This window comes from Labeo rohita, chromosome 7 (assembly GCF_022985175.1).
Source record: "Labeo rohita strain BAU-BD-2019 chromosome 7, IGBB_LRoh.1.0, whole genome shotgun sequence".
NCBI classification, from domain to species: Eukaryota; Metazoa; Chordata; class Actinopteri; order Cypriniformes; family Cyprinidae; genus Labeo; species Labeo rohita.
Window position 1 is genome coordinate 34,277,812 of NC_066875.1, and position 26,542 is coordinate 34,304,353.

At 37.4% G+C, this 26,542-nt stretch overlaps 3 protein-coding genes and 1 non-coding gene across 14 annotated transcripts in view; 1 reads left to right on the plus strand and 3 right to left on the minus strand.

Moving 5' to 3' along the window:
* Window positions 1-8,509, minus strand: part of plekha7b (pleckstrin homology domain containing, family A member 7b) — a 117,342-nt gene extending 108,833 nt beyond the window's left edge. For 3 of the 10 annotated variants that reach the window (XM_051116090.1, XM_051116089.1, XM_051116102.1), the window contains exons 1-3: window positions 8,242-8,507; window positions 8,058-8,134; window positions 7,824-7,881 (exon numbers count right to left, since the gene is read on the minus strand). In XM_051116090.1, coding sequence (XP_050972047.1) covers window positions 7,824-7,881; window positions 8,058-8,134; window positions 8,242-8,324 — 218 coding nt within the window. In that variant the 5' untranslated portion in view covers window positions 8,325-8,507. Of the gene's footprint in view, window positions 1-7,823; window positions 7,882-8,057; window positions 8,135-8,241 lie in introns of all 10 variants that reach the window. The other 7 variants (XM_051116093.1, XM_051116092.1, XM_051116098.1 and 4 more) reach the window with 5 other exon arrangements.
* Window positions 8,510-13,873: 5,364 nt separating this feature from the next.
* rps13 (ribosomal protein S13) lies at window positions 13,874-15,838 on the minus strand. Its single transcript, XM_051116107.1, has 6 exons — window positions 15,744-15,838; window positions 15,109-15,157; window positions 14,941-15,019; window positions 14,410-14,579; window positions 14,184-14,284; window positions 13,874-13,945 (listed from the first exon to the last, which is right to left on the minus strand). Exons 1-6 carry the CDS (start codon window positions 15,764-15,766, stop codon window positions 13,912-13,914), a joined length of 456 nt encoding a protein of 151 aa, XP_050972064.1. The 5' UTR covers window positions 15,767-15,838; the 3' UTR covers window positions 13,874-13,911.
* On the minus strand, window positions 14,013-14,141 carry LOC127169055 (small nucleolar RNA SNORA19). The gene has a single exon (XR_007828195.1). It is a non-coding gene; the product is annotated as a small nucleolar RNA SNORA19 (small nucleolar RNA).
* A 1,113-nt stretch (window positions 15,839-16,951) lies between the features above and the next one.
* On the plus strand, window positions 16,952-24,482 carry nucb2a (nucleobindin 2a). 2 transcript variants are annotated; one of them, XM_051116105.1, is made up of 13 exons: window positions 16,952-17,122; window positions 17,636-17,776; window positions 17,965-18,072; window positions 18,159-18,291; window positions 19,207-19,310; window positions 20,938-21,123; window positions 21,208-21,298; window positions 21,381-21,439; window positions 21,538-21,630; window positions 21,730-21,819; window positions 21,977-22,147; window positions 22,259-22,319; window positions 23,889-24,482. In XM_051116105.1, exons 2-13 carry the CDS (start codon window positions 17,636-17,638, stop codon window positions 24,137-24,139), a joined length of 1,488 nt encoding a protein of 495 aa, XP_050972062.1. In that variant the 5' UTR covers window positions 16,952-17,122; the 3' UTR covers window positions 24,140-24,482. The 2 variants fall into 2 exon arrangements, with proteins under 2 accessions (XP_050972062.1, XP_050972063.1); XM_051116106.1 differs by lacking the exon at window positions 16,952-17,122 and adding an exon at window positions 17,408-17,541.
* Window positions 24,483-26,542: the final 2,060 nt, after the last annotated feature.

A 26,542-nucleotide genomic window follows, 5' to 3' on the forward strand; every position in this document is an offset into this window, starting at 1 on the left:
AACCTGACAACTTAAATTTACTCAGGTCCTCCTTAGCACTCACTTTAAAGTGTTATGAAGTCACGCAAGTATTTTGTATAAAAGACCGTCCTTGCAGCAAGAGTCTCTCCGTTAAGGCCATGTCCACACTAATACGGTTTTGTTTGAAAAAGCATATTTTTATCTCCGTTTTTGTCAAGGAAAATGGAGCTTTTTGAAAACACTCTCCAAAGTGGATACATTTGAAAACGCAGTTTTCACGTTGTGGTGTGGACTGTGAAAATGGAGGCTTTTAAAAATGATGACGCATGTTTAGTCACATAACACATATTGTACCAATAGACAACTATGTTTATACCGGTAATTGTGCGCTATTCACTTCACACTGTTGCTAATGATATTTACTTACACTCTTCATATTATAGTCCTAAAAAGATGACAGAAAATTTACTCACAATTCCTATCCTGCGGCAAAACATGAGGTCAACTGCTTTCAAAGATGAGTGACCGTGACATGGATGCGTCACTGAATAATGAGATATTTCAGTAAATAAACTGGTCCTGAAAACTATCATGTCTGTTCTGTCTGTATCATCTCAGTAAACTTTTATGAGGCTTTACACATGCGCAGTAAGGCAAATTTAACGTTTTCCGACATGTGGATGAGAAACTTTGGAAAATGCTTGAAACGCTAATGTGGACAGAGAGCGTTTTAAAACGAAAACTCCGTTTTCATATGTATCCGGATTAATGTAGACATAGCCTAAACTTCACAGATTTCACTAAACAAGTGCCAAAATGCACGTCAAACAGACAGAGCACATTTTGCTTAAATATATCACGTGGATATATTGGACACACAAATTTGCATCCCCTGGAACTCCACTCTCTCGTAAACACGTGTACGACAGTTAGCGGAAACTAGAGATTACAGTTTATAAAGTTTTAAATATGGATATTTTTCTTTTTTTAAAAAAGGCATCAATTTGCTTCAGAACAAAAGCGGATTTCATCAAAAATATCTTAATTTGTTGTCTGCTCCTTTATGATGCTTGACTATATAAATCATCAAAGAGCAGTGTAAACATTCTTCAAAACATTTCCTTTATTTTGCAATGATGAAGTTCTGAAGTCAGAATTTCAATTTATAGGTCAACCAAACTGCTAACACAATTTCAACAACAATTCAGGAGGTGAAAACCATGAGGACATTCCTCTAGCCTTCAAAAGCCCATCACCATAGTTACAACTGACGCAATCAAGAGAATACTGTAATACTGCCAATTTTCATTCATTCACACAACACTTTAACTCTAAGATATCACAGTATGCGCTACAGTTGTGGTGACATGTATCCCTGACTGTCCCAGTAAAGACTCTCCTAGGTGTGAACCTGCCAATACGAGTCCTTGGTAAGATGAAGGACAGACAGTCACTCTGATAAACAACACTGACCCTCGAACCCTTCTGAAAAGCTGCTGAAGCGAGACAGATGTAGAGTGGAAAGGACATCTCTGCACATGCACCATTCCTCACACGTCTGATCGTCCAGGCTGGAGCAGAGGCCTGCTGAGACCTCCTGCCATTCACTATCTGATGCACCAATGCAGGCTACAGAGATGAATCACCTTGACTCTTTATGACTCAGCCTTCTGATGTGCACTGAGTTCAATAAAGCATCCCTCACTCTCAGCTGACCTTTTGAGGACCTTTCAAAGATCATTTGTCCTGAGTCACAACCTTCTAATACAGTCATATAGGTCATTCTACAAAAACAGGTGTATGGGTTCCTCATATATGTACATGTTAAAACTATACGCACATTGCAATGAAAAATATGAAAATAATGCAATGTTTTTGAAAAAAAAATTACAGTCAAACAATATTATACAGCAATACAATTATATTACACGTTAGGGCTGGGTTAAAAAAAAAAAAATCTTGATTTTAATCGACTATCATTTTTATGAAACAATTTTGATTCTTAAATATCAAGAATCGATTAGTCTAGCCTGTTTTCAGTACATAAACGGAGCATTGTAGCACACCTCCTATCCAATAAATCACAATAAGCTTGGTTACTTTTGATATGAAACAAAGTCTCAGATTTAAAATTCTTTTCATTTTATTACAGTATTCAAATGATAAATGCTGTTTTGGCACTGTTCAATGTGAAGCAGCAGATCGCTATAGCGCCTCAGTTCAAAGCGGCAGCACGAAGCACATATGAACCAATCATCTTCTCCACTTTAACCAGTTTCAGCATGAGATAAACATTAATAAACATCCAAAGGTAAGTTAAAAAAGAGTACAACTTACTGCAATCTGTATCCTATCTCATATAATCCCTCAGTCTGGGTTTCAACCGCCCAAAGACGTCAATAAGTTTGTAAACAATGTCACGTTTATCTCAGAAAAAACATATTTGGTGATCTTAAACTCATCAGTCAGCTAGAGAAATCTCTAGAGAGGAGTATTTTGCTATTTTACAGCATAAGCTGAGAGAACTTTTTGTCCTTGAGAAAATTTGGCATGTACTGTACCTGACATATCCAAAATAATTGATATGGAATCAAGTCAAATCGGAAATCAAACAGAATCACAAGCTCGTGAATCAGAATTTAATCAAATCATGAGACGTGTCAAAACCCAGCCCTATTACATACCACACAGTGTGTGTGTGTGTGTATTCCAACAGATCTTAAAATCTATTAATATGAGATTGCACAATATTAACACTAACAGAATGTTAAAATCTGCCTAAAATGTACTTGAAAACACCTTATCAGACTGGAAAGGGCACATGTTTTATATAATGATCTCCTTTAAAGGTCAACTCAGGATCCATCTTCAGTCTCCTGCATACAGTGATGGAGAACATCTGCCTCTGTATTGGCAGCAATGTCTCAAAATGAGTGGGAACATCTGAGATGCTTTCCCTCCATTCATATCACTTAATTAGACGAATGCTGGATGGGTACAGACACAGAGTAAATCCATTAGCTATACATTTTATGGGACTTATTAAATGTTTGGCATAATTCAAGCCTGCAGTATATCAAATATAATTTAGATAATAATCCAGTATGCCGGATACAGAGCAGTCCCTCGTGAACTACAAAAATAATAATCACATCAGCGGAAATGATGGTCTCTGAGAGTGCCTAATGTAACCAAAGCGTGCTGTGTCTCAAGGACAGTCTAAGCATCACTCTCTCCCTATTCCCTACTTCTCCACATTTAACAACATTTAGCACTCTATTTGCAGTCTATATCCATTAATGTTGATTTATAAAATTACAAGAGGATAAAAGTAAAAAATATTTTTTTCTGATACAGTTTGAAGTGAGGGAAAGCAGACACAGCCACTTAGGGCTGCCGGTCTTGACACAAATGATGCATGCTAAATTCTTTGGCATAAGTGAGTCAAATAACCACAGACAGTAAGCAATGCAATTTAAACCACAGAATGGACCGATTAAAGGGCTGGAAGGCACTCACCATACCTAAAAAGGCAGAAATAGGAAACTATGCATCAGTTTCTATTCTAGCATTCTTCAACTAAAATAACAATCAGCTCCCTTTCCAACCCCGTTAACACAAAATGACACAAAGACAATGTCTAGCAGGATCAAAACAGGAACCGTAATGTCATTTAGCCCACAAATAAGTGCATTACTTTACAGTCTTGACATTTCAGCTCTTTAAGGCCTCTGAGCTGCACTGTTCAGTATTTGACAGTGCCCAGACGCAGCACAATGAGTCCCTTCACATGGCCCACAATAAAACTGTCAGCAATAACACATTTCTAAAATCATTTTCTTTGACCTTTGAAAACACCCCCTCTCACTATAGCAGCTTTGACGAGATGCAGTTTTCTGGTCAGACACCAGTGGAGCATTCAGCTAACAAATAAACAGCTTTTATGGGAAAGTGGTGCTATTTAGATGCAAAGCAGAGAGCAAGACACTAATGCATTCTGGATTGCATGGGCTACGTCGGTGGCGCTTTGTGATAACAGGGTGATTGCTGTGATAGGTAGATCTGTCAAATGCAGTGACTGCCTAATATTTTGCCGTCTGTGTGCAGTGAGACTTATGTTGGATGAGTAATACAGAGGAACAATCACAAAGCAATTTTACTAATAAAACTGGGTCCATTCAACAGGACAATCCTCAACAGCCCTGTTCTGTCACTGTAGGACTGTGCACTTTATATTTACTCTGGTGAATGAATTCAAGGGCTCTCCAAAGCTAATACTGCAAATAAGCCACAAGTAAACATTCTTTCACTGCAATCCTGCAGAAAGCCATTGCAATTGTGCAGACGCAAATACAGGCTCTTCACAATTCAGACACAAATCCATAAGGGGAAAATCTTATCTAGTAGCTTCACATTGCCTCTCATTTGCTCCTGCTGCCCCAATTAGATTGTTAATATCGCACTGTGCGGCATAAAGTGCAATCCCATCGGTTGTTTACTGGCAGGTGTCGCACTGATTTCTCAATTTAATTAAACAAGCCAGAGCATGCAAATGATTTACTGCAGCACTGTAAACAAACTAATAATCTGTCATTCTTACAGTATATCTCAGATGGAACGGGTCATACAATCAAGGACGGTCAACGACTAGATATGTTGGCTATGATGATGGCGGCCTGTTTGTGGGTTTCCACATTAGTGGAGCCGAATGGGTAAAGTGACTTTGGAGAGCAAAGCCACCATGAATTGGCTGTGTGATCGCACCATACATCTCTGTCATCGCACGGGCATATGGGCACACGCACGTACACACGTACAGACAGGGTACAACATCCGCTAAACGGGGAAGGTTAAGGTCCAGCACATAGCCGTACATGAAAAGAATTTTAATGGGAAATCCACCCAGTATTGCTAGGCAATGCCCTTTATTTCCTTCATTAAGTGGGCACAGAGAGAGGTAATGGGCTGCACGGGTGATGGTAAACAGCAGTGAGGGCTCTATAATTAACTAGCATTGCTGCAAAGACAATGGTGAAAGATTCTGCCACTGTCACAGTTAAGCACTCTGTCATCATATAGATCTGAGATCTCCTTGCCATTATCAAGTGTAATCTAATGTCATCCTAGCCAGGTAAAGCTATAATACAAATGCAGTGCAGATACAAGCAATAAGCACTTGTGGTATTGTGTCATTCTGAAATTCTACCAAACTATATTAATGTTAAAAAATCATGTTGAAGAAGAAGTCCACTTCCAAAACAAAGATTCACATATAATATACTCACCTCCTTGTCATCCAAGATGTTCATGTCTTTCTTTTTTCAGTCGTAAAGAAATTATTAATATTTTTTGAGGAAAACATTTCAGCATTTTTCTCCATATAATGGACTGATATGGTGCTCCCATTTTAAACTTCCAAAATGCAGTTTAAATGCGGCTTTAAACGATCCCAGCCGAGAAAGAAGGCTCTTATCTAGCGTAACGATTGGTTATTTTCATTAAAATAATACAATTTATATACTTTTTAATGTCAAACGCTCATCTTGTCTTAATCTGGCTGGACCGTTTTTGTTCCGGTTCATGACAGTTAGGCTATGTCGAAAAACTCCCATCTCATGTTCTCCCTCAACTCCAAAATCTTCCTATAATCTTCCTATAATTTTTTTACCTTTTTGGTTAAGGGTGTTTGATCTTCTTTGCATGTTTACTTTGCAAAGACTGTGTCGGTACTTCTGCAGTGATGTAGGATGACTTTGAAATGATTTTTGAAGTTGAGGGTGAAAATACGATTGGAGTTTTTCGACATACTCTAACTGTCTTGAATTGAGCCAGAATACACAGAGTTCAACGAGAGCAAGGCAAGACGAGCGTTTGAGAATAAAAAGTATTTAAACATTACATTATATGTGAATCTTTGTTTTGGTAGTGGTCTTCTCCTTTAAATTAATGAAATGTTTAAATAATGTAATACTGAAATATCTCATATTCCAACTTCAATACACTCCATTTTAGAGGAAAGACTGAAAATAGAATCTAATGGTTCCAAGGGAAATCATCTTTGAGAGCATGAGCTGGTTCATTAATAGAAAAGTATTTATTACAATTGCGCAGAATTATCTTGGGAAACATTAAAACTTCAACATTTATGACATCTAATTGCAGGGAGGATATTGCATATTAGCCTTTATTTCTGTACTACTCATGCTACTGATTCACAAAAGCATCTAGAATTACTGTTTAAAAACTGATCACGCCTGAAAGAAAGAATATTTCAAAACCTAAGTAAAAAAAAAAAAAAAAACCTCTGTCATTGACAGATTGTGCCAAGCCACACATTCTGTCATATTCAGGTGATATAGGCAACCACAGCCCCCACAGCATTCCAATACTCTCACGCTTATTCGCACCAATTTTATAGGATTGCATCCTGTCTAAGCCTGCCACTGTCATTGAAAATGATTAGTGTCCTAGCAGCTAATTTTTTATCCAGGCAGCTCCCTAAGCAGTACTTTTCTCCCTGCCACAGACCACTTCATCTCGTTTCTGCTGCTCACTATCTGCCCATGAGTCTCCTCACCTGCTGAACATGGTGGAGATGGATGTTGACGAATAAATGGATTCACTGGTTACTGGATGTTTAAACAAAGAGACAGACATATAGATAGACATAGCATTTAAAAAAAAAAGAAAAAAAGAAAAGAACAATGTACATTTATAAATATGCTTTGTGTTATATTACCTGTTATATTACCTTGGCATTAAATTACAAAAAAGAAAATAGTTAACTGCTGTGAGAATGCTTCTAATACAATGTCTGAGGGAGTGACAATAAATTTGACATCTTTGTCTCTTTTGACTGCCACAATCAATTGTTCTATAGTTTTTTCCTCATTTGGAAAGTTGCAGAAATGATTTATTTTATCATTTGTTTTATTTATTTATTTTTCGTGGAGCAAATCAGAATGCAAAAATCTTATTTGTTACAGAAATTTACCAATCAATGACAGCTTCCACATCTGAGACATCCAGAAATGTGTCCCTGGACCACAAAACCAGTCTTAAGTCGCTGGGGTATATTTGTAGAAATAGCCAAAAATACATCGTATGGATCAAAATTATAGATTTTTCTTTTATGGCCAAAATCATTAGGAAATTAAGTAAAGATATTTTGTAAAATTCTTACTGTAAATATAGCAAAACTTAATTTTTGGTTAGTAATATACATTGTTAAGAACTTTATATGGACAACTTTTAAGGCAATTTTCTCAATATTTAGATTTTTTTGTACCCTCAGATTCTAGGTTTTCAAATAGTTGTATCTCGACCAAATATTGTCCTAACAAACCATACATAAATGGAAAGCTTATTTATTCAGCTTTCAGACGGTGTATAAATCTCAATTTTGAAAAATTTACCCTTATGACTGGTTTTGTGATCCAGGGTCACAAATGTGAAAAGATCTGGATGGATGAATGGATTGATAGATATACAGATATAGAGACGGATATGAATATATTTATATAAAATGATGGCCACACAGATGAATAAACAATGACAATCAGATGTATCACTGGATATACTACCAGGCAACTAACTGGACAAACCAATGGACAAACAGACTGGTAGCTGGAAATCAGTTGTCTGATGTCATTGCCTCAGCAAATCGGCACTAAACATTAAATTAAACCTCTGAGTGGATTCAGTTATATATCTTTTCTTGACTCGAGGAGGTAGGAGCAGACGGCGGACACTATCACTGCAAGAGGCGGGAGTGAGTGAGCGCTCGTTGGGGAGGGCTTTGCAGTTGCACTCGCATCCTCACGGTCTCACAAGGACACAAACAGAAATTTACTATCGCTTACTTTATAAAGTAGCTGGCGCCTTCCTCGGTGAAGCCCTCTTCCCATCCCCGCGGTAAATCTAAGGGGAGAGAAATATTTGTACAGAAACTCCATTAAGTTTTTAATGAAACAGAAAGTAGCCCACCATCAATTATGCAGAGGACGTGTTTCCACCGGTCACTTTAACCACACTTACCGCAGTATCCGACTAAAGCATTTAAAGTTTAGACTAGCAAGCGTAGTTTATTACCGTACCTGATCGAATCATGTGTCCTGAGTTGACAGGTTCACCCGTGCGGGGATGGAGCCAAGTAGTGCCGCGAGTTTTGTCGCTGGAAAACAGAAACACCTGTTACGAGACCCATCGGAAAAGGTGCGGATTCACCAGAAGCACAGTAAAATGCAATGACTGTGATTAAACCCTTCATAGGCTGCTTACTTGATGAAAAATACCCTGCCATCCCTACACACTCCGTAGGACCAGTGCTCAGGTAGTGTGTCCCGCCCGAGCGGAGCCGCCATGATCCCGGTTTAAAGTGAGAGCTGCGCCGCAGAGTTTCCAAGGAATCGGACAGTCCGATAATCACCACTAGGGCTGCACTGCTGTTAAAGGGGCAGGCCAAACTTGGAGAAAGTCTTTGTCCCAGTTATAAGCCGACAGAAAAGAAAGAGGGTATCATTAATCAGGCGGGATGTTGATGCTGGGAGTGCACAGATGTCGCCGACGAAATTCGACCTTTTTATTAAAGCAAAGCCACTTCTGTAAGTGTAACTTCATGCGTGTATTCACACAGATCGAGTTACACTTTGAAACTTAGACAGATTAACATTCCCGCAAGTCACACGCGCATTCTGAAACAGTTGGATACTTGTTTACCTTGCAAGATTTGTATTAAAGCCAGTCTGCATTGAACATTTGTTGTTGTGTTGCGGTCATGACAACAGTCTTCACAGATTTGAGATTTCTGGCAGGTTACGAGTAGGCGAACAGTAGTCAATGATTTAAATGACAATAGTACGTTGTGAGTGCTTATTTTAGTCAGGTTAAACCTGTCTATAAACGAATGTTTCTCCTACGTGAACCAGCCAAAAATATCACAGTGAGAAAACATAACTTGCGGATTAATCATTTTTTTTCTTCAGTCCTAGACATGCTGAGAAAATCATGTTGGCTCCTTGCTGACAAAAACAACGTAAAGTTGCTTTGTTTACACTTTCGCGTCACGCTCTTCGCGCCACTTTTCGTGACCTGTGTACGCACGGGCAGGTCTAATAAGAAAATTATGAGTAATTTGTATTACTTTATGATTACCCAGGTATGTTAGTTCACTGATGTTCACTGGTAGTTGGTCAAATGCAAGAGCCACTTAAAAAAAGTGTCTACACTGACTGTCTGTTACATTTCAAAGCACTCATAAATATACTTTATATTTATATAATGATTCAAAACGATCTTAGTCACTAGGCACACGTTTTTATACTTTAATATACTTAATGACAAATCGGTTTATTAAATAAATAATACTTACTGCATAGACAGCTGAAGGCCTTAACATAACTGGTCATCTGACTTAATATTAACTACCTATCCAAAAGGTTTGCTGCTAAATGGACACATGAGCTTGAGCTAATATTTGGACAAGAATGCACTTCCTCATGAAAGCAATCGTGACATTACGTCTCATAGTACTGTGTGACAAATCTCTGACACAAAACTCCTACCTAAAATACCTAAAGACTCTCCCATACATTCTTCATGTTAACTGCTGGAACACACCCACTCCAACTTCTCACTAAGGCAGGGCAGAGTCACAACAAAAGAAACAATCCAACTGCAACAACAGCTGATTATCCTTCCACTAGGCCATGCTATTTATAGCCACCTACAGTCTGTAGTCTAGCTGACAGTTGATGGGTCACGTTATACTCTAAAATGTGTCCTTTTCTATTTATGTTAAATATACGTCTGTGTGTGTATGTAAAGGTAAATTGGATCTTTTTTCTCGATATTCAATTATTTAAAGTTTTATTTAGATTTTATTTATATAATATATATAAATAGGAAAAAAATATTTTTGGGGATGAGGGGAATGTGAAACAAACTAAAGTGATTAATACTGACATTATGTAAAGTTCAGTTCAAACAGCAGGTGGGGATATTTCACAACTGCTATTAGTGGTTATTGTGCTATGGGAATAGCAAGCTTAAATGTATGACTGTATTCTGGAAATAAGCCCAAGAAGCCATGCTAAAGTAAATGTGTTTTATTACTAATGCCATTGTAGAAATGCACTATTCTTAGTAAGCCATTATTACTCTATGCATCATACCCTTTGCAAACGTGTCCGAAAATAGAGGTTTACAGAGAAAAATGGCAAGTGTAATATGGTTAACAGGCAAAGGGGTTCAGTGTAATACAATTATATGTAATACTTTTTATATGCTACTGATAAGACATTGAATCACTTATGTGGGTGTACATAACTGTAAACATTTTTAAAAAAGTGCTCTTGCATTTATATGTACAGCGTAGAAAAAGTGCAACTCTAAAGGTCATTCAATGCAGGCAGCAGTTCATATGGAAGGTCATGATGTTTGTTCTTGTTTGTGTGGGTACCAGGGTGAATAAAAATGACACCGCTGAGAGTTTCAATCTATCAGCTCCATCACTTATGACCGCCTTTGGCTGCACTGAGAATGAGCCATCTCAACCATGACATTACAATAATGCTTGCACTGCGCCAAACCAGACTTGCCCTGTCTCTTCATGCCATCCATAAATTTCATCCTGGTGTAAGAGGCACTGCTCAAAGTCACACTACATACATCAGTGTACCACAAGACAAGGACTGTATTAGTGGCAAAGAGGCGACAATAAAATAATTTAATAGTGTATTCCCTATTTTTAAAATAATCAACATCATCCTGGTAGAGTCATATGTTGCATTTTAAAATACAATAAACCTTACTTTATGTTCAAAGGTGTGGTTTTAACGTCTTATAGAAATATCATATGCATAAACATTATTTTGTCATGAAAAGACATATTTTCCTGGTCCTGGAGCATTTATATAAAAATGAGTTGTAATTTTATATTCACAAAATATATAAAGCAGCACAAATGTTTTCAATGATGATGATTATAAATATTTCCTGAGCACCAAATCAGTATTAGAATGATTTCTGAAACATCATGGGAGACTAAAACTTGGAGTAATGATGCTATCACAGGAATAAATTACTTTTTAAAATACATTCAGAAAATAGTTAATGTAATAATATATCACTATGTTATATTTAATCAAATAAATGCAGCCATAATAGAAATTTATTTTAAAAAACATTACAAAATAAAAAATAAAATCTCAACAATATTATAATCTCCAAAAGGAATGTAGTTGTAAGAATGTTTATAGAGCAACATATCCTACTTGGTAAAATCATGGTTACCATATCATATGAACTGACTGGGATAAACACATGGATTAATGGGAATTTTGTGAACCATTTCTCTTAAACAAAACAGGAATTTTCCTTTGTATCCCTGATTTACACTGTTTTTATGCTCTGTTCTCGCCAAGAACAGCCATTTGACTCCAGTTGTGTATCTACATCAAACACTTGAAAGCTGTATAAATATTTTAGCACAGAATCCCTTTGGAGTTGGGGGAACTTTGTCGGCAAGCCTTTTGTTGGTTTGATGCAACATTTCCCCCCAAGGATGACTTAAACTCCATCAGAAGAGACATTGATGAAACACAATGGAAAAAGATGTTTGTGGCTGCAGTAATATAGTATTTGCTACAAAGCCAGCTGCTGTGGGTTTATTACTGTTTATATTCTGACAAATCATTTAATTTTTTTTTTTTACTGATCCTAATAATAAAGCATTCAGCTACCAGCATTTCTCCCAGCATTGTAATAGGCCTGCATAAATAATAGATTATTTCGAAAGAACACATTGGCATTCAGATTCTAACACCCCTTGATCTCTTGTTCATGCAAAAATGAAACAAAAAATGACATCTGCAGAGGGCACTTTGATAGTGTGTCAGCAGTTTCACACAGCCGAGTCCCTTGGCTTTGACTGACACTTCTTACCGGCGGTCGAGTTGATTTGGGAGTTGCTGTGACTGACAGAACTTTAACCCTACAGAGACACACCAGCATCCTGGGACCTGACCGCTTTCCATGTTGTACCCCTTGTCCGCCTGAATAAAACGCCATATGCTTCCAACAGAGCACGGCACATGTTCGGCTAATAAGCTTGTTTGAATTAGGGGCTTTCTGTAATACCACTTAAAAGGTCTTCCTCTGTCCACCCTGTCTATCCCTCGCCAGTCATACACACCTTCAGTAACGGGGTGCAGTCCTGCGCAGCTCTGCGGTGTTGTACTGCTGATGGTTTCCTCACCACTGCCAGCAGCTCACAATGCTGCAAGGTGACTCAGTGTTACTTTTCTCTCATAGGAGAGGTTCATACAGAGGCAACTGCAGTTCAATTGCTGCATGCAGAATAAAGTGATCTGCAGTGGACAATTCTCAAGACGTCTTACTTTCTTTAATTAGAGTTGCAAGTGCGTGCTAAACAGTGTCAAGTACATCATATAACATTTTGTACTGCGCATCTACGGTGAAAGCACGGCAGGAGCTAGTTTGTGGAAAGTGTATGTTATTTAATTTTCTAATTTAAAATACCTCATCTCAGTGATGTGACCTCTATCAGTACTAAATGATTTTTAATCAAACTGAAAACGAGTTATGGTGCCGTTCATAATAGACCGTCGGAGCTTTTCAGAAACTGCTTAAAGCGATGATTTAAAGGCTTTTTGTATAAAAGCCAGACTTCATTAATTGAACAGAGATACAAATCCATTTTTTAAAGGATATAAAAGGTGTCTTTTATGAAAGGCTGACTAAAACATCCTTAACCAGAAAATATTTTCCCATATTTAAAACATTTAATTAATGTCCATTTGCTCTTTATGTAAAAAGAAAATACTGTACACCAGGTGACTGTTTTTTTTTTTTTAGAGAATATACTCTTTTCTACGCCATCGATGAATGCAGAGAATATCATTTTTGACGTTTTACACTTTTGGAATTGTATTGCCATAGCACACATTTCAAATGTTGAGTGATTGCTGACATCTAGTGGACAAGATCCTTAATGCTGTCACTTATTCAGGCAGTCTATGAACACACAACACCTTACAAAGAACTGTCTAGTCCAGGGGTGCCCAACCTTGTTCCTGGAGATCTACCTTCCTGCAGTTTAGTTCCAACCCTGATCAAACACACCTGTCTGTAATTATCAAGTGTTCATTCCGATCCTAATTAGTTGGTTCACTTGTATTTGATCAGGGTGGGAGCTGAACTCTGCAGAAAGGTAGCTCTCCAGGAACAGGGTTGAGCACCCCCGGTCTAGTCTTTCTCTGTATGAAGAGTTACCAGTTTTAATCCAATTGAATAATTCCCTTGGAATAATTAGCGTTTCCTTATATGCTAATGAAACACACCTAGTGAGTAAGCTAGCTTTTATTAACTTGCAGAGCCATGTAGAATTTATAGCATTTCACAATCCAGTTACAGGTGCAAAAATTTGTTTTTTCTAGTAGATAAGATTTGTCCATAGTAAAAATAGCTTTATTTCATCAGAGTGTAAGCTAGCCATTCATTGAACTTCATATCTGACACAATGGCTAATAAATCAACATCCTTCTTTCTTCTTGCTGTTGTGGCAATTTCATTTTGAGCAATTTAAACTCATTGATGTTCTTACTCAGTCAATAACAAACGCATGAGGCAGTACAAAATGCTGGCCACAATGCTTCTTTTAATGTTTGCATAATGATCATTTAAACAAAAATATAAATGAACTTTAGATCTAAGTGAATATTCAGCTTTGATTAATTCAGCATGAGACATTTGCATGACCAGACTACTAATACATGCATATGTAACCACTGTATTCTACTCAAAAAAAATAATTCATTTGGACTGCAAAACAATTCTGTACCCAGCTGAAGTAAAGAAAACCAATCTGACAACAATAACACAAACACTTGAATTGATCCAAATGTCTTTATTTGTCCAAAAACTGCAGATTTATGCCACCAGTGCAGAAGCTGTGGAGGATTCGCTGTGGATGAAAAACAAACGAATCAGATAAATTTAGGAAAAGCGCATTTTTGAAAGACAAAGCAAGTTTTTGTGTGAAGGGGACTGGCAGTGCTGGCACAATAAAGCCAAACTGCTAATTAACCTCCAAAGTTTTTCTAGCACATTAGAAATATCTCAGTTCTTACAAAGGAAGAATGGGACAATGAAATGTGCACCATGTATTTTCTTCTGATGTCATAAAACAATTAAACACTTACTACTTCCAGTTGGGGGCAAGTACTCTCTTGGTCTTGTAGTAGCGGGCAAGCCTGTGGATTCTGCTCTCAACCAGAATCAGGCGGAACTTAGCATCCCTGTCCTGCAAGAACACAAGTGACAATGATGAGGGGAAAAAAACTGTGGAAATAAATCTTTTCCATAAAATGATTGTCTGCACAGTAAAGATGCAAGTACATGATCTAATATGAATGATAGTTTCATTACCTTTCTGTTCCTTTCCAAGTGCTTCCTCACAGCAACAGCCTTCTTGATGAGGTGGTAGAGATCCTCAGGCAGGTCAGGGGCCAGACCTTTGGACTTCAGGATCCTAAGGATCTTGTTGCCAGTGACAAAACGCACCTGAGCAACACCATGGGAATCCCTCAGGATCACACCTAATGAGAAACGGGCAGGCGATATTAGCTCCATAATGAAGTTGTGCGGACAGACACAATACAGACATCCAATCTACAAAACATATGTAAAAGTGTCAAGATGCATAAGAAACAACAATTAAAATATAAAAGCATTCTCTCCTGCTAGAAATCAGCTTACAAATTTCCAATATGTCTCCGCTGTAACTATTTTACTAACTCCATTCATTTCATTTGACTTTCCTTTAATGTTCTTATTTGATTTTAACCTGGTCTTTGCATCACCACTGTGTATATTAAATGTGATATAAAAGTCTTCGGAAATTTATAGGACAGACCTGACTGCATAGGTAAAATTCCTTTAACATCAATGAGAACTTACCAATCTGTGAGGGGGTCAGACCCTTCTTGGCCAGTTTGAAGATTTGCTCTTTAACATCATCAGATGTCAGTTTGAGCCACTACAATACAAAATAATTCATTATTTTAACAGCTTTGACAATGTAAAGAGGCATTATCGTTCCACATGAATTAGAATCAATGGACTTACTGTGGGGACACTTCGTCTATAGGGCAGCGCCGACTGGGACAAGCCCTTGCTGAAAAATAAAGCATTTAACAGTTAAATACATGTCCCAGAATTAAACATTAAATAACTTCGAAACAATTTCCCCGTCAGTAATCTAAACTGTAAACATGGTAACCGACAGCAGGTCGTATAAAGTATAAGTAAGTGAAAGGAAGGATATCCTAAAACAAATTGATCTTGAAATTAAAGTTTAGTCTATGAAATATTCTGATGGATGCATAAAAACGTTTATGAGGTGGTCTGATCAGCCCTAACGAACATTAACCGCCCAACACATCTGACACAAACGTAGGTTATGTAAAACGACTTGAAATTATACCAGAACAATCAGACCGTACAGACAAACTGTCAATGTTAATTTAATCGGTATGTAAAAATCCTTTATGTATCCATCCTGCAGCGCCTCATACTACATGTGCTGCCATCGCGCTTTACAGAGGAAGAGAACGTGGGACTGAATGTACTTCTAAAAAACTCTTTTCTAGCACCGATGGAATATATATTTCAGGCTCAATCCATGTTATAAAGAGTTAACAGTATTTTGAATTGGTAGTGTGACCCACAGAATGTGTTTTTAGTGTAAAATAAACATTTACCCAGGAGCGTGCATACGACCCATGATGGCGGTTTTGAGAGCGAGGAAAGAGAAAGACCGAGCCGAGGCCGAGAGGAAGTGAAGTAACGAGGCGGAAGTGATGTCAAATATCACTTCCGGTCTGTTGGTTTGAGGAACATTTAAGTCTTTTTCCTTTGCTTTTCTTTGTCTTTTCGATTCTTTCACACTTTAGTTTAGCATGTTAAATATGGTATTTTTATATTATTGTTTTATTTATTATTATTATTTAGTTTTACCTCATCTAAACTGGAAAAAGGCATATTCTTCCAATAAATCCGGAAAAAGTCCATCATAAAATTTAGCATAAAAATATTTTAAATTACATAATTTCGGAAATGTTTACATTCAGAAACTTTTTTTAATAAGTTTTATAAAAAATAAAAAAAAAATTACAATAAGTCTCTTCTCTCTCTAATTTCGAATAAAAATTTTGGGCTTTATCTAGAACGGTTCTTTGCCATAAAATCCTATTATAATTTTGTCCATTATGTGATGTAATGGTTTTATGTTTTTAATGGCCTTTTTTTGCATTTTTCATCATTTAGTTTATTACTGTCGTCCTTACGTGTTGTGCTTTGTCGTTTGTTAAAAATATACCACTCATTTCATATCCACCGGCTGGTGGCGCTATAAGAAAAGCCCTATTGCTGATATCATGCTATAGAAATGGAATAAGCGGATAAAACGGTAGCATCCAAGAGAGTTCTACTATGGGCGGAGCTTAGCTGCCCTAATAAATAATAATTTTAACAACAATAAGCTTGTCATCTATTTAAGCTTCTTACTGTAATAATATGGGGTTTAATTACTATTCAAACATTAGTTATTAATATCCAAACACATGATAACGCGCATTTAAAGCGTTAGATCACCTGTTACCCGTTACGTTTTTCAGCGCTGGTCAGGTTGGACCAATCACAAGCGTTTGTGATGAATGAATAAGGATTTAAAAATACATTTGCTCGGAAAATGTTCTGTTCGTGTGAAATTTACCAACTATTATAATAACCATTTTTAATCTAGCGTACTTCAAGTGTACAAATGTTAAAAAATGTCATGAGACCTGAAGGAGGATTCGCTTTCTGAGCCCCAAAACGCCCCCTTTAGGAAGTCTTCTGTCTGTGTCATAAGAAACAACAACACTAAACCCTAGTATGTAATTCAAGCGCTGTACTTGATCTACGTGGACGAGCTCTCTGTCTCCTCCTGCTGCTCTACTCTGTTAGCTCGCTAGCGGTTCTGAATCCGCCTCTGTAAGTCATCACCATCAGTCCAAGATAGCGGACAGTCAGGAAGCCTGCGGTAATGAAAGGAAGCAGAAAACACCCGAGATAGCTCGATAGAAACCGATCTGACACCGTAAGTGCCATTATTCAATTGCGAATCGCCTTAACCCAAAAACACCATCAACATTTTAACTTTTCACTTATAAAATGCCCAGTGAGTTTCGCAGTAACGTCTGGCATAGACTTCACTGTCAAATAAAGCTAATGGAATTAGCCTCTATGTATCGAGCCCACCCTCGAACTACATTTCTGTAATGCAATACGGCTTGCCATACAAAACCATGTATATTTCGAGTGTCACTTTAATATAGTGACCCGCTAACTGCCTGCTAATGTTGTTTATCCTTAGTAACGGGTTTATTGGAGAGCTGATCTGCCAATCATTGGCCGTGTCTCAAGCCCTATAGAGCTACCTACCTAGATCTATTCGAATTGCGATGTCGAAAATATTTCGATTGGAATCTTCAGACTCGCATGTGATTCCCAAAAAAGGTAGTGCGATACAACCTGGCAGTATCGCTATCTAAAACGATAGAACGGTCATCTCCGTCTAATATTTCATCCATATGTGTGCTGATTTTTCCAGATGTCCTATTTAAAGGGACTCCTCACCAGCTGCCTTGTGTTGGCGAGTGTGATGTCCTGGGCCAAGGCAGTGCCAATAAGCATGGATAAAACTAAGGTGAAGCTCCCAGAGGAAACAGTCAAAGAGCCTCCCCAGAGTGTGGTAAGATATTTGATCAGCCAATTACATAAGCTTTGGCTACAAGATATAATAAGCTGTCTTAGAAGTGTGAGGATGCATAAATACGCATGGTTATTTCTGAGTGGCAATAAGCTCACAATTTTAAAAGCATTTACTTTGAAAGAAAAGCACACTTTATATTACATACATACATATTATTTATATTATAGGACACTGGACTTCATTATGACCGCTATCTCAGGGAAGTTATCGATTTCCTTGAAAAAGATCAGCATTTTAGAGAAAAGCTTCACAACACAGACATGGAAGATATCAAGGTAAGAAACAGCACGGCTTTATTTGTGTTGTGTTGTACAATACAAAGGTCACACAGAGCTAATCTTTTCATTCCTGCTGATTTCAGCAAGGGAAGTTGGCTAAAGAGCTTGACTTTGTCAGCCACCATGTGAGAACCAAACTGGATGAACTTAAAAGGCAAGAGGTTAGCCGTCTGAGAACCCTGATAAAAGCCAAGCAAGATATTGAAGGAGGGAATGGTAAGAATGGCTGTAAAAATAACTACAGTTGAATAAGTGCTTGAGGTCATTTCTCCTACGTGCAGTGGTGGCCAAAATTATTAGAACACTAGTATTTTCACCAGCTAAAAAATGGTTTTAAGTCAGTTATTTCTGTTTTGCTGTAGTGTGTCAGTAGGAAATATCAGTTTACATTTCCAAACATTCATTTTGCCATTCATTTTAGTAATCCAGTGAGATTTTTTTGTTTGCACAAAGAGACTCCACACTGAGATCTGATCTCAGCATTATCCAGTCTGTCTGGAATGACATGAAGAAACCACAATCTGAAACAGACTAAGTCCAGTAGAACTGTGGCAACGTCTCCAAGATGCTTCAAGGAACCTACCTGCAAAGCTACAGTACTGTTAAAAGGTGTAGGCACTTGTGTAAAAATGCTGTAAAATGATAATGCTGTCAAAAATAATGTCATAAATAGATTTTCTTCACTGATTAACTTCTGTTAATAAAATTAAATCAACATCCTTTGCGTTCAAAGCAGCTTTTGCCCTAGGTGCATTTGCGCATAGTATTTCAGGTTTTCTTTTTCGGGTAGGTCTCTTGAAGCAGTTCTGGATTTAGTCTGTCTCAGTTTGTTTTGTTTTTTCATGTCATTCCAGACAGACTGGATGATGATAAGATCAGATCTCTGTGTGGAGCACTGGCTGTTGTCAGATTCCTTGTGCAAACAAAAATCACAATGGATGACTACAGTTAACGGGAAAATCAATGTTTGGAATTGTAAACTGATATTTTTTAGCTGGTGAAAATACTAGTGTTCTAATCATTTTGCCCACCACTGTAGGTGTAACTACATATTAATAAATGAACAGACCATAAACACCACGTAAGTCTTTAGAACCTTCTCTGAACACAGTTCTCTCTCATGTTTATTAGATATTGCAGTAGATCACCAGGCATTACTCAAACAGTTTGAATATCTGAACCACATGAACCCACACACATTTGAGGTTGAGGATCTGGACAGACTCATCAAATCGGTATGTTATTGCTTACAGTTACCCAACTTCCATCATACTTCATTTGATTTTGTGGTTGTCACATTGAATGCTTGAATGTTCCCTTTATTTGATATTTGATTTTGGGTGCTTGTAAACCTTATAGTCAAGAACGAAGCTGCCAAATATATTTAGTATTTAAAATACATTTCTTATTGCATAAAAAATAGGCAAATATATAAAAACAATAATAAATGTCCATGTTTTGGTACATAAAGATTTTAAAGAGAAAGGCATATGGTATTTTAAAGTGTCCTAGTATTGTGATGGAGTCCCCTACAACAGATTTAAATGCCTCTAAGGTCAGAAAACACTCTAATTTTCTCAGCATATACATTTACAATTAGAATCATTTCAAAATGATTCATTTGAAGTGGTTCTGAGCTTAAGGTCTGTAAACCCTTCCTTTCCATAAGCCTACTCTGCTGTGATTGGTCAGCTGGCCAAGTCTGTTGTGATTGGTCTTTCCGTATACAATGCAAGCGGATCGTGCCCACAGCTAAAATTTAGCTGCTAAACTGTAAACAGTTCACATAACAATAACAGTGGATAGGTTTGTTGAGTGCTAAAGTGACTAACTGATGAAACACTTCCGTTTGTAAACCAAAATATGCCTACATTCCTTATTATTAAACGAAGTAATTACAACAACAAGAGTCTACATTAATCGACACTTACTTAGGAAATAGTGGGTTCACAGTGAATTATCAGAACTATTTCAGAAAGACAATAATGTTGTGGTTTACCTGGAAACTTAATGTTCCATTAGGTATACATCACATATTAGCACAAAAAACTAGATATATTGAGCACTCAGTTGAAAATGTACACATAACGCATTAATCATACTTACAGGTTGTGGTTTGGAGATGCTTGTTGGTTCAAATAAAGATCGTACAGACTTATCTTTCATGGACAGGCATTTAGCGAATGCCACATTGAACACGCCAAGATTAGAGAAGCAGTCCTTGGTAAAATGACAAATACAAAACAAAAGGTTTGAACTGTATTGCTGTGGTATTGTGGAATAAATTAATTTTAACCACTGATTCTTCACATCATCATCTTTCAGCAATGAAACAGCTAAATAAACTTGCTTTCACAGCGCAGAACACAGTGTCAACTTGACATGATGTAAACACACTAACTAGCGGAAGTGTTTGTGGGCAGGTCAGAGCATTTTTTGATTAACAACTTTGCAGACTGTTTACAATGAAGGATAGCTACGTTACAAACTGCAATAAATCATTTCACAGTGATTTAGAAAAATACACTTAAGAAATTCCAGTGACTTTTCCAGACTTGGAAAATAATTTCAGATTTTCTATGAAAGTGGGACTGATATAACTCCCTAAATATAGCCTATTAGTCTGTACTGGTTAAAACTGTTTTTGAACTGCGTTCTACAAATACACTCTCTCAAGGATTTCTGGAGTCTTTCATACACCCTTAAGAAAACATGTAATACTCTTTGTTTTAAATCCAAGGTCAGCATGTACATTCTAGCCACATCTCATTGACATTTTCCTTCTTTTCACATTCACAAGATAACTGAAGACGAAAACACGCCAGACAGTTTTTCAGTCATATTTATGATCTTGCAATGTAGGCTACAAAAGATCTGGAGAACTACGACAAGGAACGGCATGAAGAATTTAAAAGGTACGAGATGATGAAAGAGCACGAGAGAAGGGAACACCTGAAGACACTTGATGAGGAGGGCAGGAGGAAAGAAGAGGAGCATTATGAGGAGATGAAGAAGAAACATGCCGATCACCCTAAAGTCAACCACCCCGTGAGTTGGCACGTATCAACTTCTCTTCACATTTGTGATTTTATTGAAGATATGCTCATGTTTCTCGGATGTTTTGGTCTGTAGGGTAGCAAGGATCAACTCAAAGAAGTGTGGGAAGAAGCTGATGGCCTTGACCCTGAAGATTTTGACCCCAAAACATTCTTCAATCTGCATGGTAAAATATTTTTTGATGGCTTAGCTGAATTCTGCATATGAAAATGCTACAATGATGATTGTTCTTCTATTTTGTACTGCAGACACAAACGGAGATGGCTTCTTTGATGAACAAGAGCTGGAAGCCCTGTTCACGAAAGAGGTATGCTGTATAATTAAAACAACTGAGTACTTCACAACAGAATAAAAATAAAACTTCTATATAGTAACAATGAAATGGCTTCTATTATGATTATTAAGCTGGAGAAGATCTATGATCCAACTAATGAAGAGGATGACATGGTTGAAATGGAGGAGGAGAGGCTGCGAATGAGAGAACACGTCATGAACGAGGTAAAAGATGATTATAATAATGGACCAATTCTCTTTCTCTGGCAACTTGAGGAAGACAGACAAATTTTTTCCAAATCTTTAATCTTCTGGCCTTTACAGGTTGACACTAATAAAGACAGACTGGTGTCCTTAGATGAGTTCCTGGTTGCTACAAAGAAAAAAGAGTTTCTTGAACCAGACAGCTGGGAAGTGAGTATTGTATTGAGTATGGTAACAGATATTTAGACCATTGCTTAGTACACACTAATTCACCTTATTGCTTGATAACTTAGTCCTTTGATTAATAAGGAACAAATTAAACTGAAAAACATTTTTTTTTGTATCTTGGGCTTTTGGACGATCCCAGACTCTAGAACAGAACCAGGCATATACTGAAGAGGAGATGAGAGAGTTTGAGGAGCAGTTGGTCCGGCAGGAGGAAGACTTAAATCTGAAAGCAGCTGACCTTCAGAAGCAGAGAGAGGACCTGGAGCGACAGCAGGAGCAGCTCAATGCTCAGAAAATAGAACTGCAGCAGGTAACTCAACTGATTTGTCTCATACCTGCTCATTGAATTAAAAAAAATCAAGAAGAGTCCTTTAAAACAAGTAAATGAAAAAAACCCTCCTCTGTGCATCTTCCTTATCAGGCTGTGGAGCATATGGAGCGGTTAAAAACACAGAAGGTTCCGGATCCACCTGAGATGCATTGTGAGTAATACTTTCACTTGTGAATCTTATATATAACCAGATTCATGTGAAGGTTACACTGGCTAGCTATTCTTACACTAGGCTTAAAAGTAAAATCCACTGAACGTGTTCTATAATATTGTATCTAACAATATTGTGGAGACAAAGAAACTTTATATCAGCTATTGTATGCACAGTGGGTTAACAGGGTTTCCAGTGTTGTCCCTCCACAGATAGCAATGTAACTAAAATGTTCCCAGGCCCAGAAACATAGTAAGGACATCAGTAAAACGGTCAATGTGACATCAGTAGTTCAACCGTAATTTTACAAAGCTACGAAAATACTTTTTGTGTGCAAACAAAACAAAACGACTTTATACAACAATTTTTCTCCTCCTCCTCTCGATAATGGCGGAGGACGTGATTTGGAGGAGAGGAATTGTTGACTATGGAGGGTTAGAAAACTCTTGGATTTCATCAAAAATATCTTAATTTGTGTTCTGATGATGAATGAAGGTCTTACAGTTTGGAATGACATGAGGGTAATTAAAGGAGAAGTCCACTTCCACAACAAAAATTTACAGATAATGTACTCACCCACTTGTCATCCAAGATGTTCGTGTCTTTTTTTCTTCAGCTGTAAAGAAATTGTTTTTTTGAATAAAACATTTCAGCATTTTTCTTCATATAATGGACTGCTATGGTGCCCTGATTTTGAACTTCCAAAAGGCAGTTCAAATGCAGCTTCAAACGATCCCAAATGCGGTTGTAAACTATCCCAGCCGAGGAAGAAGGGTTTTATCTAGCGAAACGATCCATTATTTTCATTAAAAAAAAATACAATTTCAATACTTTTTAATCTCAAATGCTCATCTTGTCTTGCTCTGCCTGAATTCTGTGTATTCTGACTCAAGACAGTTCGGGTATGTCGAAAAAATCTTATTTTCTCCCTCAACTTCAAAAATCATTTCAAAATCATCCTACATCGCTGCAGAAGTAGCAACTCAGTCTTTACAAAGTGAACATGCAAAGAAGATTAAACACCCTCAACAAAAAAGGTAAAACATCAATATATGATGATTTTGAAGTTGAGGGAGAACATGAGATGGGAGTTTTTCGACATACCCTAACTGTCACGAAAAAAAAAAAAAACAGTTTAGGCAGAGTGAGACAAGATGAGCGTTTAACAGTAAAAAATATATAAATTGTATTAATTTTATGAAAATAACTGATTGTTTCGCTAGATAAGATCCTTCTTCCTCTGCTGGGATCGTTTACAACCGCATTTGGGATCGTTTGAAGCCGCATTTAAACTGCATTTTGGAAGTTAAAAGGGCACCATAGCAGTCCATTATATGGAGAAAATGCTAAAATGTTTCCCTCAAAAAACATTATTTCTTTATGGCTGAAGAAAGAAAGACATGAACATCTTGGATGACAAGGGCTGAGTACATTCTCTGTCAGTTTTTGTTCTGGAAGTGGACTTCTCCTTTAATGACAGAATTTTCATTTTTTGGTGAACTATCCCTTTAAGTATAACCTATTGTTTTTGGCAATAACACAAAACAAAATCTAAATCTCTTCTAACAGTGGAAGGAAATGCTCTCCCTGAGTCACTAGGACATGACCAGCATCCTGTGCCCCCTGAGCACCAGCCTCTGCCCCCAGGACACCAAGACATCCCTCCAGAACAACAACAACATGATGTACCCCAACACCAACAGGATCCAGGACAGGAACACCAAAATATACACCAAGAAAACCAGCCACTGCCTCCAGGACACAACAGCGCACCCCACGATTCTCCACAGATGCCCCTTGACCACAACAACGTGCCATAGAATGGTCATTCGGTTTTTCCTGCGTGACTGTGTGGAAAACTGACCTAGCACCAGAGACTTCAACAAACAGTACCTCCTGCCCAGTACGAGTCAATGATTACCTGTGTTCATGTGTGCTGCGGTTTTAATTATTAAGGAATTGGCTGGTTTCATAATTATGCATAATACAGTTAATGCAGACTTTGCTGTTTGATATAAGTGTTTAATTTTGTTTTGTTTTTGAAAATATCTTTTTCATATGTTGTGGATATTTTATTTTCCAAAACAGTGGATTGGATGTCTGTGTGTACGCTTTTGTTTTGCACATTTACTTTTTTTTTTTTTTTTAAATAGCCATAAAGAGCTACTTAAGACCTAGTTGTGTGGTATCAGAATACTGTTGAATTGTACTGGAAGTTTTTAATTGATTAGGGCTACTCTGGAGTTTAACTGTTGCATACAGTGGGAACTTTGAGAGTAAGGTCAATAAAAAAAAAAAGATTTGAAAAAGTTTTCTTTTATTAACAACAAATATCACAAGCAATTACTTAAAGGAGTAGTTCACTTCTAGAGTGACAATTTCCTGATAATTTACTTACCCCCATGTCATTCAAGATGTTCATGTCTTTCTTTCTTCAGTCGCAAAGAAATTAAGTTTTTTGAGGAAAACATTACAGGACTTTTCTTCATATAGCGGACTTCAGTGGTGGCCAGTGAGTTGAAGGTCCAAATTGCAGTTTCAATGCAGCTTTAAAGGGCTCTACACGATCCCAGCTGAAAAATAAGGGCCTTATCTAGTGAAATTAAACAAATGCTCCTCTTGCACTAGCACTGCGATGCATGCAATCACATAATCAAGATGGAAAAGTCACACGTGGTTAGTTCTTCATCTGTGTACCTCGCTTAAAAAAGTTAGGGTAGGTTGAAAAACTCCATCTCATTTTGTCCAATTTCAAAATGATCCAACATCATTGTGTTACCTTTTTTTTATCAAAGGCTTTTGACTTTTTTTGATTGTTCGCTTTGTAAACACTGGGTCGGTACTTCTGCCAACGTCACGTGTGACCTTTCCAATGCATCAAGTCAAGCTAGTGCAAGACAAACGTTTGTGGTTAAAAAAAAACAAAACACACACACACACACACACACATACATATATATATATATATATATATATATATATATATATATAAAACATTACATTTTTCAGAAAATGGCTGATCGTTTCACTAGATAAGACCCTTATTCCTCGGATGGGATCATGCAGAAACTGGAATTTGGACCTTCAACCTGTTGGCCACCATTGAATTCCACTATATGGAGAAAAATCCTGAGACGTTTTTTTCTCAAAAACCTTTATTTTTTTTAAGCTAAAGAAAGACAGACATGAACATCTTGGATGACATGGGGATGAGCAAATTATCAGGAATGATTTATCAATTTACCAATTATCAACTTTAAAGGAGAAGTCCACTTCCAGAACAACAATTTACAAATAATTTACTTACCCCCTTGTCATCCAAGATGTTCATGTCTTTCTGTCTGAGGAAGAAGGGTCTTATCTAGCGAAATGATTGGTCTTTTTTTTTTTTTTTCAAAAAATTACAATTTGTATACTTTTTAAGCACAAAAGCTTGTGTAGCACTAGCCCTGGGATGTGCGTCCATGACGCTACATACTACAGAATCACGTTGAAAGGTCACGCGCAACTCACCACCTGACTTGCTGATTCTTTCCGACAGTGAAATAGATGTGGTCCATTATTGACAGCATTGAGATTCCTGCTCTGTTGGCAATGGTTGGCATTTTGCACATGTGGACCACCATGTCTCATTTGAACGTGGTCTGCCCGAGGCTTGAAAGACTTGTGTCGCCGCAGCAGTCTTCTCTTAAGTTCATCTCTGTGTACTCCAGTGCAAAAAAATAGGCTATGGCGAAAAACTCCATCTTATTTTCTCATACAACTTCAGAATCGTCCGACATCGTTGTACCTTTTGGTACTTACTTGCACTTCATTAGTCTTTGCACGTTCACATTGTAAACAGTGGGTCTGTAGTTCCGCGTGACCTTTCGACGTTATTCTGTAGTCGTTTGAAGATGCACTTAAACTACATTTTGGAAGTTCAAAATCGGGGGGCACCACTGAAGTCCATTATATGGAGAAAAATACTGAAATGCTTTGATTAAAAACCATAATTTCTCTACGACTGAAGACAAAAAAACATGAACATCTTGGATGACAAGTGGGTGAGTAAATTATTTGTAAATTGTTGTTTTGGAAGTGGACTTCTCCTTTAAGGTAAAAGAATAGTGCAAGTTCAGTACAAATTAAGCTCAGTCAAAGAAAAATGAAGGTTACGGTAAGGCACTTACAATTATAGTGAATGGGGACCAGTATTTTTACAAATGCGCTTACGTTAATTT

Coding starts and splice junctions, on each gene's coding strand:
- nucb2a (XM_051116105.1), top strand. CDS start 17,636: ATGTCCTATTTAAAGGGACTCCTCACCAGCTGCCTTGTGTTGGCGAGT. Junction 18,073..18,158: donor CAGACATGGAAGATATCAAG/GTAAGAAACAGC, acceptor TGCTGATTTCAG/CAAGGGAAGTTGGCTAAAGA. Junction 18,292..19,206: donor AGATATTGAAGGAGGGAATG/GTAAGAATGGCT, acceptor CATGTTTATTAG/ATATTGCAGTAGATCACCAG.
- rps13 (XM_051116107.1), bottom strand. CDS start 15,766: ATGGGTCGTATGCACGCTCCTGG. Junction 14,580..14,940: donor TCTGACCCCCTCACAGATTG/GTAAGTTCTCAT, acceptor GTTTCTCATTAG/GTGTGATCCTGAGGGATTCC. Junction 14,285..14,409: donor ACTTGGAAAGGAACAGAAAG/GTAATGAAACTA, acceptor GTGTTCTTGCAG/GACAGGGATGCTAAGTTCCG.